The sequence below is a fragment of the Natator depressus genome, chromosome 4 (genome assembly GCF_965152275.1).
Source record: "Natator depressus isolate rNatDep1 chromosome 4, rNatDep2.hap1, whole genome shotgun sequence".
Taxonomy (NCBI): Eukaryota; Metazoa; Chordata; order Testudines; family Cheloniidae; genus Natator; species Natator depressus.
The window spans coordinates 19,004,502-19,016,983 of record NC_134237.1 but is presented as its reverse complement, the minus strand read 5'-3'; the positions used below and the strand labels follow the sequence as shown (position 1 = coordinate 19,016,983).

General features: G+C 40.7%; 1 protein-coding gene across 3 annotated transcripts in view; it reads right to left on the bottom strand.

The window, feature by feature from the left end:
• The window catches only part of ARHGAP24 (Rho GTPase activating protein 24), a 316,434-nt gene extending 304,537 nt beyond the window's left edge, over window positions 1–11,897 (bottom strand). Inside the window, exon 1 of one of the 3 annotated variants that reach the window (XM_074950525.1) lies at window positions 11,757–11,897. In XM_074950525.1, coding sequence (XP_074806626.1) covers window positions 11,757–11,862 — 106 coding nt within the window. In that variant the 5' untranslated portion in view covers window positions 11,863–11,897. The remainder of the gene's footprint in view (window positions 1–11,756) is intronic. The other 2 variants (XM_074950524.1, XM_074950527.1) reach the window with 2 other exon arrangements.
• Window positions 11,898–12,482: the final 585 nt, after the last annotated feature.

Here is a 12,482-nt window from a genome sequence, read left to right as displayed (position 1 = left end):
CTCATGGCATCATCATCATCTTGCAGAACAGAAGGGCTAGAAACGAGCTTTGTATCACTGGTGAAAGGCATCTTCTCAGGGAGCTGGGTAGCACTTGCTTCTAGCCCAGGTAGATCCCGAAACAGCAACTATGAACTGAACACTTTAGTATGGAAAAGCTGGTTTTAACATTAAGAAGTTTTTGTTGATGCTGTGAGCCCATACATTTGGATTCCTGGTAACTCAAGGCACTTGGGCTTTACAGGGAGAGGGACATGAGAAATAGTCCCAACAAGGTGGGTTTTTTGTTTGGTTTGTACATGGCATATACAGAATATATGCTAGTGTGATGTGAGTATAAAGGTTTCATCAATACTCAGTTGGAATGACCTGTTGCTGCTTTGCCACTATCAGTAATGCACCATCCCGAACTCATCAATAAAGCTTTTATTCTACCCCGCACTGTCATGCATTCAAGTATTTTATGAAAGACAATTACCAATGTTTTGCAGCATTAATAAGTAGGGTGACCAGACAGCAAGTGTGAAAAATCAGGACGGGGGTGGGGGGGTAATAGGAGAAAAAGAAAAAGACCCAAAAATGGGGACTGTTCCTATAAAATTGGGACATCTGGTCACCCTATTAATAAGTATGAGTAAAGCTGTGCCTTTAAGACATTGGTTCCCCACCATCCCTTGGGGAGCTGACAGAGGATTAATCTCTCTCTAATAAGGGATGACTAAATTGGTGGTACCATTCTTTATAGCCTGCTCCTCCAGTATGGCCATCCCAGTCTGCCAACTGATACAGAAAAGAGGTGGAACTGTGACCCTGTCTCTCCAACCCCTCCCTGCCCCATTTGGGGCAATGGGACCCCTGAAGTTGCACAGAAACAGCACTCCTTTTGTTCTGAACATAGGCATGGCAATTGAGTCTGACCCTTAGATGTGCAACCTTCATGTGGAAGATTCCTTGCACTCAACCTTCTTCCACAGGCCAGGCAAGTGAGGTGCAAGATTTCTTTTGTACTCTCCAACCTTGCACATACCCCACACAAGATCCAATCATAATCTGGCTCTATGGAAGAACAAAAACGACCCTCCTATTCTGACATACTTTTATTCGGCCATCAAAAAGCCTTAAAAGGATCTATTGTACTTTGCTAATGAATACACCTCTACCCCGATATAACGCGACCCAATATAACATGGGTTCGCATACAATGCAGTAAAGCAGGCCTCCCCCACCACCCCAGGGTCTGGGAGGCAGGAGTTTGGGGGGGGCACTTTTTGGGGCCCCGCAGGCCCAGAGTGGCCCGGGTGATTATCAGGGGCCCGGGAGCAGCCCGCTCCACTTCCTTCGCCCCGGCCCCAGCCATGTCGCTTGGGGGAAGGGATTCTCCCTCCCCCACCCCCGCACTCACCGACAGCGGCAGAAGCGGAGCCACCTGGCCCCAGCCCGCTCCGCTCTGCCAGCTCCCAGCCTCGGCGCTCTGCTTCCCGCCGCTGGTGAGTGCGGGGGGCGTCCTTTCCCCAACCTCCCTGCACCCACCAGCGGTGGGAAGCAGAGCGCCGAAGCTGGCGGAGCGGAGCGGGCTGGGGCCACATTGCGCCGCTTCCTGCCACCGCTGGTGAGTGCCTGTCACAGGCCAGGGGGTGTGGATGTCACGGGGCGGGGGGTGTGGATAGGGGTCGGGGCAGTCAGGGGACAGGGAGCTGGGGGATTGGGTAGGGGGTGGGGTCCTGGGGGTGATTAGGGATGGGGGGGTCTCTGGAGGGGGCGGTCAGGGGACAAGGAGCAGGGGGGCCAAAGCACGTTCGCTATAACGCGGTAAGATTTTTTTGGCTCCCGCAGTCCGCGTTATATCTGGGTAGAGGTGTAGATTGACTATTATTATGAACAGCTTCTCTGTTTCAGTTATACAAAGCAACAGAAAAACTTCCAGTAACGAAGCAAAAAAGAAGGTTACAAAGTCTTCCACTTTGAGTTAAATTACACTGAGAAGCATGTGAGGGAATTTCTAATATACATATTTTACAACCTCCCAATGTCAAAAATGTACACCCAAAATGAGGACAGAGATATTACAGAGGACCATTGAAATGACATGGGATTTGTTTCTTTATCATTGCTGGAAAATTTCAAACTTCAAGTTGCATGATTCACCCTAAAAATGTCAAGAACTTACAGACGGCTAGAGCACAGCAAATGATTTGTTATGAATAATTTCATGAATTTTTCATTTTTCTGCCCACATGTCTGTCTATAGTTCATATCTTGTTCCAGAATTCATTCAACATTATTACACTAAATTTTCATGAATTTGATAGGTTCTCTGGTTTGCTAGTCCTACTGTGTTGCTTAGTTGTTATTGGCTACAACTCACATGGTATTGTTTCTGTTCCCTGATTGAAGGAGAGTAGCAATTTCTGTTGGGAATGTTCATAGGAGGGAATTTTTAGCCTTCCATGAATGCCCTAGCATAAGACCTTAACATTTGCTTTTTGTAAGCATTTGGGCTTGTAAAATTCATTCTTCATGAATGTGCATATGAAGCAAACACACAAAGGGGGTGTGAACATGGGCAAAGTGATTTTTTTCAAACAACAAAGAGCCTTGGTTTCTCCCTTCCCCCTCCCCCAGTCTGAAAAAAACAGGCCTTTCCCATCTTTACAGATTACATCATTACATCTAATTTGCTTAGGTCTATAGAAAACATCTTTGTAAATGTTTTGGTTATGCTATTGTAATTGATATACAGTACTTCACAATGAGGCACAGTTGAGAGGCCTGTATTTCAATATTCACATTACAATGTCCTAGTCAGTCACAGAAGTACAGGAACTCCAGTCCCTAGATGTTGTTATTATGGGGCCTGACTATTCCCTCACTTACAGCATTGCAAATCAAGGATAATTCCACTATGTTGATCAAGTTATACCACTATAAAATTGGTTTAAATGAGAGGAAAAATCAGGCCACATGTAAATTAATATTCATCAATTAAAAGAGTTAGAGCTATGCACTCAGTTACAATGCTGTAAATCCACTGCTGTTGATGGAACTAGTTCAGATTTACCTCGGAGTAACTAAGAAAAGAATTCGGCTCTTGTTTTCTGCCAAAGGAATTCCTTAATCTATTAATGGCACCTCACATTTGGCTATGAAAAGTAAACAAACATTCCAACCAAACCTGATATTCCATTGAGATTAAACCAAAATCATCATGGGCTGCTGTGGAGATAGTTACTGATGCTGGTAAGATCATTCCAAATGATGAGTATAAGCTACTACATGTTCAGGTTTTTAAAGTCAGAGGCATTCATGCAGCTAACACTACATGCAATTCTTGAAAATATCAGTGTCCACAGTATGGAAGAGTTACTAATGCCATGTGTTTGAACAGTTCTCTTTTATAACTCCTTCAAAAATTCCTGCAGCCTAGGAACGTACCAGGACATTCTTTTGAGAGGTCAAGAATCATTTTGCATTGAAGAAATCAAAAGTATGTACCAATTAAAAATGCTTGTACTGGAAAAGCTTACAGTTCTGGGTAGACTAGGATGAAATGTCTAAGGATAAAAAAAAACATGGCACTATGAATCAGAATATGCTGAGAGCCAGCAAGTTTCTCTACTCAATTAATAAAAGAGAACCTAGATAAACACACAGAAAGATATAATTACTGATTAGGCCAAATTCATTCCATTGAAGTTAGCAGAGTTACATCAGGAATGAGTTTATTAGTACCTTGTATTTTCAGCATCTTTCAATAAAAGCAAGTAGAGCTGGTGCCTCCACAAACAAGTGATAAGGAGATAAATTGATGAGGGAATTGCTGCTTTAGTTGCCTTTGCCCAGGCAGATAGGTAAAAAAAAAAAAAAAAAACCTAGCTCCTTGATCCAAAGTAAGAGATAACAGAGTGTTAGGATTGGGTCTTTCTTCATACTTCCCAGACTGTTTACCACCTGGTACCATCATAAAACTTTGGCTATCTTCTCTTACTTGCAAAAATAACCAAAAGGAAGACATATTGTGATAACACACTACATTGTCACAAGACAGAAAGCATATCCTTACGTCCATATTATGATTAAGTATATGGGTAAACATCTAGGGAATCCTAATATGAAAGGGTGATTTTGTTGTGTCAGCCTCAACTGCAATACTGAAATAGTGGGGTTTCAACTTTTTAAAGCTTTGAAGAATTGTTACATTTACTACCCACACACCCCTTAAAAATAACATACAATGCTCCCAAATGCAGTAATAGTTTCAGGGTGTTCCTTTTCACAAGGGTATGTACACAATCCTGGTCAGGAAACAAAGCTCCTGCCATTTTTTCTGAGTTCTTCTGAAGTTAATAATGTCAAGTATTCTCCAGCCCCCTTGCTTTCCACATATTTGCATTACCATCAGCCACTGGGGTCTTGTAAGTCACCTCTTTTAGTCTAATACTAGATACAGTACTTCCATTCTTTGTCTTACAGAGCTGTGAAACAGTCTTGGCAGTGTCCAAGTTGGTGGTATGGCGGGAAGGTTAAACAGGGGTCCAAATTAAAAACCAATTTAAATATCCAGGGTCAAATTTTTGAAGACTCTCCTGAACTCTACTCTTCATATGTTAGAGTACATCTCTTTGTACATGCAAAAATGCATTTTCCAAATTCATACTATTAGTTAGCATGCCTAGTAACCTGCTTTCATACATGTACATTTACCCAACTTTGACAACTTGGTGTTGGTCAAGGGATTATGTGGGGGAAATGGATTTATTTTCTCAATATGCTCTATTCAATTAAAATAAACCAAATTTTCAAAATGTAAATGTAACTGAGAAAGCCAAACTAAGTGTCTCTTTGTACCATATTGGGTCCAAAGACCAGATCTCTAACTAGAACTACAGTAGGAAGGTATCAAGAAATATTTTCCCCTATATAATAAATAAAATGATGAGGAAGATGGAGATGCCTATTGGTGCGAACAAGAAACAGAATCAAGAGTCTCAGGTTCTATTCCCACCTCTGCCACAGACTTAGCATGTGACAAAGCATTTAACTTCTGGTTTCAGAGTAACAGCCGTGTTAGTCTGTATTCGCAAAAAGAAAAGGAGTACTTGTGGCACCTTAGAGACTGTGAATAAAATGGTAACACCACCTTCCACACAGAGATGTAATAATGATTATTTAATGTTTATATGAAGCATTGAGATTCTCCAGTAAAAGATGCTACCTAAGCAATTCAAAATAAAATAAATGAAATAGTTTTATTTTCACTATGCTGTTCACAACTTACAAATAATAGTCATTGTTTTAAACAGGGCTGGCTGAAAAACAACAAACAATTCTGTTTCACAAAACATTCTGCATTCCAAATCACTCCACACCAAACAGCAGGAATTTGAAACAGAGTCCCCCAGATCTGTGCCAAACCAAATAAAGAGAATGTGTCCACCTCTCCTTCTTTTTCAAAATGCCATCCTGTACCTAAGAAACTTTCCTGACCAAAAAAAATCATTGAAAACCATACGTTTCTGTATAACATTTTAAATTTAGATGAATGGCATTTTTCAATGGAAAAATGTTGTCAAAAAATTTTCTACCATTTATAGTTTTAAAGTAACTCTATAGATCCCACTGAAACTTTAACAAGTCAGTTAACAAAAAGAAATGGCAGTATCCTATGACGATTTCCAAAGTACTTTACTCTTTCCTACCATAGTAGCTTTGAAAACTTTTAGCAAATGATGAGCTATCCAAGAAACACAACAGAAAAATAAGAGCCACTTTTTGTGCAATTTTCAATTAATGAGACTCAGATTCAAAATGTTTACTAATATCAGTTTCCATAAAAGCATCCAAATTCAAAATTAATCTAAGCATCCAAATTCAAAACTGGAAGAGTCATTCAGACATCCCTGCTTCTAGACATACTGAAGTGGAGAAGCTGGCTAGAAGCCTAACTGACCCATTTAGGTGTATGATTTCCTGCTGGCCCTCCTCTCCCTCTTACATAGAGCTGTGCTCCTGCCATCATAAAAATGTAGAGCTGAATGGGACCTCAAGACGTCATTTAATCCATTCCTTGCACTGAGGCAGGATTAAGTAAACCTAGATCATCCCTAAAAATAAAAGGAGTACTTGTGGCACCTTAGAAACTAACAAATTATTTGAGCATAAGCTTTCGTGAGCTACAGCTCACTTCATCGGATGATCAAGATCATCCCTGTCGTTCTACTAAAAACACAATGCAATGTCATGGGATGCTTCCAGATACAGTACATACAATGATGAACCCACAACAAGAAGTGCCTGATCTTCCATTGCCTTGCCCCTTCTGCAGTCATTTATACCCGCAAAAGTGAGTGTAAATCTCGAGCAAACCAAAGTTCTCCACTCACACTGGTGGTAAAACTTTACACTCACTTTTAACAGGTGTACATGACTACAGAAGGTATACAAAAGTGCAGAATCAGGTCTCAGGAAACTGCTGTGAGCCAAGAAGAAGTCTGAGTAGAATTGTGCTACAGAGCAGAAAGCACAACTTGGTTTACTACATGCTGCATAACCAGATGATTGTCTATTTTATGCCAAGGTGTATAGATTCGTAGATTCCAAGGCCAAAACAGACCATTGTGATCATCTAGTCTGACCTCACATATAACACGGGCCATAATATAATTACATTCCGCAACAATACATTAAAAGAAAGTTGCAAAAGTCAAGAACTCACAGGAAATTCCCCAAAATAAGGTTGCCTGCACAACTTTAATTCTGCCCACTGTGCATATATTTATCAAGATACAGCTCTTAATTACATGATCACATACCGTTTTTTCTACTGGACCCCCACAGGATGGAGTTACTCAATATATTATTTTTTTATCCTCCATATTCAATGTGTGGCCAGGCCTTATTTCACTCACACTATCCACACTACAGAACCTTGATTCATTCCCTGAGCACTGTCCGTCACATACATGGAATAAAGGAAGGGGTCGGGTGGGGACGATAGTGTGTGATCATGTAATCAAAGACAGTATCATAATGCATATACACAAGGGGGTCAAATTAACTCTGGCATTTCCTAATTTTTCAGTCCTTAACACCGCAACCTTTATGTTCTCTTAACATATGTTTAATGAAAATTTCCCTTTTTTGTCTCCTCCCTCCCCCACAAAAAATATACCCCATTATGTGAGATCATCCTGACACCCACATTGGACCATCAGTGAGTTCAGACTCTAGCACTATGTCTACGCTGCAGCTGGAAGTGTAATTTCCAGCCTGGGTAGACATATCTGACAGAGCTAGAGTCCTAAAACCAGAAGGGCAGCTGCAGCTGTATGGATGACAGACAGGCTAACCACTCTGAGCACAATCCTATCTGAAATCCGAGGTACATACTTGGGGCAGCTAACACATGCTGCCACCCATGCAACCACACTATTATTTTTAGTATGGCAACTCAATCAGAGTTAGTGCAGGTATGTCTACCCGAACTGGAGATTGTATCTCCGGGCAGCAGTGCAGAGATATCCTTAGATCCATGGCACAGACCTGTGTCATTGCAAGTAATGGAGTAACTGATAGCAGTAGTAGGTTATCCTCCTATGTGGGCCAGTCACTAAAAGGGGGGTGACATAATCCACTAGCAAGGAGTAACAGCTATTTGCTGACTGTGGAGGAATGTGGATACAGAGGACTGCTGGGCTCAATTCTATCTGGGGAGTATTATTTAGTGGTTGTAAACCTTTATGCGCCTATGCCCCAAGCCTGGTCCCTGTCCACTTCTGCTCCTACCCAATCATCCTGTCGTCAATCCTCTTCTGCTCCTGGCTCCTGCCATCTCTGCTTCTACAATCCTCTCTGCCTCCTCCCCCTCCAATTTTTCTCCTCTCTGCCCTCCAGAGAAGCTTCTTCCCTCCACCTTCTCTTCACTGCCTGAGTCCAGCAATAGGAGCATTGAGAGCACAAGAAAGTGTCTCTCTTTGCTGGCATCACAGTAGCTGCGGGGAGAGATCGTAGAAAAAATCCTGTTCAGCCCTTCAGCCTTGGGCTGGAGCATGTTGAATACAGATGGACACTTCAGAGAATTTAGCAATCAAACTCAAAAGTCTCTCGTGGGCATGTGCACACGGATATTTTTAGAGGCATATAACTTGGCCAAGTTTGGGGCAATTTTCATGGACATGAAAAATGGCTCATCCCTGACTCCAGGATGCCCACTGCCAAATTTTGAAGTACCTGCTCCAAAGCATGGAGGTGCTATCATTTCTCAATGAAGCAGAAGAACTTTTTAAATAGATAAAGCAATATATTTTCTCTAGTTCCTTTCTTGTAAACAGCTGAACCATTTTAGCTGAAAGTTCCCAAAAATGTTCAGCCAGAGGCAGACATGCAGCATGAAAAATTTCAGCCTGAACAATTAAAGTTCGGGACACTTACAAGCAACTGGAAACAAAATCTTATCATGGGAATTGTCAAGCAACCCTAAGAATAGATGGCACTGTCAGCTTCACCTATTTTTCTCATTTCAAATAGCTGGGGTTAATGTGCATAGCTGCCTCATATATCAGATTTATTTAGCATGCATTCTGTTTTTTCAGCTTGAATCCTTGTGCCACCATTGTTAGATAGTTACCTTAATTTTTCCAGATGGGGTAACTAAGCGAGGTGAAAAGTGAGTTGGTTGAACACCACAATGGGACTGTTTGAATTCAGGAGATTTTGGCTTGCATTCCTGAGTTCTAACAAAAGATACAATTCTGAGCTCACTTAGACCCTTGTAAATCAAGAGTAGTTTTACTGAAGTCAATGGTGAGATCAAACCAAGGCCCCAAAGCCTGCGTCTCATCTTTACACATAACACCTTCCCCTTGACAGAAAAAAGGGCAAAGTAGGTGAAGTTCACTCAATATATGCAAAGAGTACTTCTATTCCCATTTTTACACTTGCTTTTCCATTTTGTTTAGCACATGTTTTTAACTGACTCATACTGACTATAACTAAGCCACTCTAAGATAATTTTTCCAAAAGAACAATGATACAAGGATCCCAGATCTCAGTTACATTACACAATAAATAAATCATGAGTCAAGATTAAGAATGCTATGCTGTCATAAATCAGCTGAGCCTATAATGCTACTAATTCATGAGAGCATCTACAAATGCAAATACATAAAAAAGTGACTGTATCTTGTGAGCAGACAAATACTATTGTCTTCCACAACTTAGAGAGGATTGCATAATTCACTAACAAAGAGAGAGATCAAAGACTGAGGGTATCTGGTACTGAGAGGGATTAAAGAAAATTGATTATCTTAGCATGGAAAGATAGAACAGCAGAATGTACTTGGAACAATACTGATGTACATTAGCACCAGCTGGGGATATAAAAGTATAAAACCTGGCAACCATCAGCCTGGATTAACAGAGTTCAGGTACTTCCACAACTCATGTCCAAAATATCTTTGCATTATCTTCAGATGGAAGCTGCCTCTGTGCAGGTTTCAGAGTAACAGCCGTGTTAGTCTGTATTCGCAAAAAGAAAAGGAGGACTTGTGGCACCTTAGAGACTAATAAAGAGTATATTATACCTTAGGGCTTTAGTATATTGTCAAAGAAAAGAACTCCCAGGGTACCTTGGCCACTTCTTATCTCCAAGCTTTTAAGTAAGTAAATGCCACATTGATAACCCTCATGACTGACGTTCTCGGCCTGGTATAGAGAAAATAGTATGGGCAGCTACAGTGCGAGCTTTACCTACACTCTCTCAATAGTGTGCTTCAAACCGGACCTCAAGGGTTCTCTCTGGTGGTGCATGGTTGTGTAGTTTGGATATTTCTTTGACAGAACACTTGGCTACTGCTCCTTCCCCCCTTCCCCCTCTCTTTGCAGCAGAGGAACCCATACATATTGTTAGTAAAAGCCAGGGGGGAGGAAAAGAGTGAAAATCTATTAGATAAATCAGTTTTGTTACTCCATTTGCCTTTTCATCTCAGGTTTTATTTGATACAGAATTGAAATGAAATAGAATAAAAAAGCTCTTTTTTCTTATTGTTTAAGATTGGAATGCAAAGGAAGTGTGTACCGTGCTAGTTGTTAAAGAACTAGAACTTCAAAAAGTCCAGTAACCTGAGAGGAAAAGACTGTCCACTACGGAAAAGTACACATTTAAACTGTGTATTATAGCTTTTGTTTTTTTAGTTCAAGATTACATTTAATAAGACGTGTATAGAGCACCTAGTACAAATGAGACCTGACTCCAGACTGGGACCTCTAGGAGCAATCACAATACAAATCAACAATAAGACTTCTGACAGTGTACTCAGTTTAGAGCTCTACTTTTAAAAAGACAGGACAAAGAAAATAAAAGTGGCTTGCCGATCTACAATATACACCCAACGACAATTCAATAAGTATCAGATCTGCGTTTGAAAAGAAAATACTCAACTTTTTCCTCAAAGAGGATGAGGCAAATCTCTGCGTAATAAGGCAAGCTATGGCTTTCCACAAGCAAATCTGACTAAATACTAAATATGCCTCATTTGGGGATATTTCAGTTACCTCATGTTTTTCAGAGACAGGAAGAGTTCTATACAGACAGTATTATACAGATAAATTTTCCTCATACCATGCACCAAATCCTAACTAAAAAGCCATCCCCAGTAAACTCTTTTAAAACCAAAATTCTGCCCTTAGTCATACATATGCAACCCAATGACTTCAGTGGGGCTTCACAGCTGTAACTGAAGGTAGCATTTAGTTCCTCAAAAACGTGTTTCGAATACTGTACTACCAAGGTAATTACAGTTTCTACAGCGTGTGTGTGTGCGTGTGTGCGCGCGCACTCACATTTTTTTCAAGAATTTTATAGGTTAATAACATTCCATGGACTTGCACCATGTCCTACTTACTGATCAGATAGTTGTGTTGCTTAAAATGCCCTTCAAAATACTTCCAAATGGACTCCCCCTTTCAACTAGATCAAGATCTGATATCTGGAAATGACTACAAGTCAAGCAGCACAAAGCTAAGCTTGTCAGAAGAGAAACAGACAGATATATATTCCCAACACAGTATTCTAAGGACCCTTCTGTCAGAAAGATAATAAAGAGAGGTTTGTGGCGAGTCTCATGGAAGAGTTAAATGACAGGAGAAAGCTTGTAGCAAACTCAAGGCAAGCAAAATTTGACCTAGCTGTTTGAGAAATAATTAGCTGCCATTGATCCTCAAACTCCTTTTCTCTATGTCCACAAATGCAGTCCTAATTATTCTGCTGAAAAATTGCTGGTCAACCAGTGGTATTAGAGAATCAGTCTCTTACGTGGAGCCAGATCTATTCCCTGCCATCCCTGACTGACAAGAGCATCGTCTCACTAAGGTCTGTCTGCTGTGTATTCAAAATAAAAATCTGAAATACCACAAATGACTTCCCTATGAAATTCTTCTGTAACAATCAATATTTATAATCCCATTATACCAGCTTCACCATGCCCCTGACGACTTTTACTTTATTGTTTTATTGTCCTGAATTCATTTGGTATTCAGTATCGTAGCACAGATTGTAAATTAAATTATTAACTGAGTATTTCCACCAGGTATTTCCCTTTAATTTCCCAATAGTTCATGGACACTTAAAGAAGCTATAAAATCTTTACTATGTAGTCAGGTAGAGACATAATAAAACAACAACAATCATAATTAACATGTCCTTGTGGCTAGGGTAGCATTTTTTGTCACTCCCTAAAAGAATAAAAAACAGCAAAACTCACGATTCACAGCTTTCCTGTTCACTCTGGAAGATGAAGATATCAGAAGCAGCGTCCCAGGAGTGACACCATCAAACACCATGCAAATGTCTGAACGGAGTCTAAGCATTTAGGATTCTCTTTTTAGTGTTAGGAACAGACCACCTTTGCTGAACTGATGTTCTGCACTTTTCAAATTGCCTGGTAAAGATATCTGGAGCAGCGTGTGCCTGCATTATACGGCACTGCTGCATGAAGGCTTAATCTTGTTACATGATGAATAGTCTCGACCATATGTGCCATGTGGTGCACATTCAACTTGCAGCTCTGGTCCTTTCCTGGTATCAGCAGAGAGGCATTCTGAGCCCTGTGAGCAGTGTCCTCAGGCTGAGGACAAGGGAGAGAGAAGTACATGTGGGAATTCACCACATATTAAACAAAGGAGGACTCCACAGCAAACAGTGAGGTAATATAAGTGCTGCACTGACAGAACTCTGTCTGGCTCTCAGATTCACACAACAGCCTGCACAACCAGCCACCCACCTCTTTCTCCCTGCTTATTCCCCTCACATCGAACAAAATGATTTGTCTGACAAATGCAAAGCTTAAAATGATTAATACTGGTTTCTCCCACACAAGGTCCATGCTAACCACTACAAAGGGCAGAGTGTTAAGAATTGTTATAGAAGGTGATAGCTCTTTGTAATAAGTTGTCTGTCTTAAAAGTTGAATTATTATGAGAATCCGGCA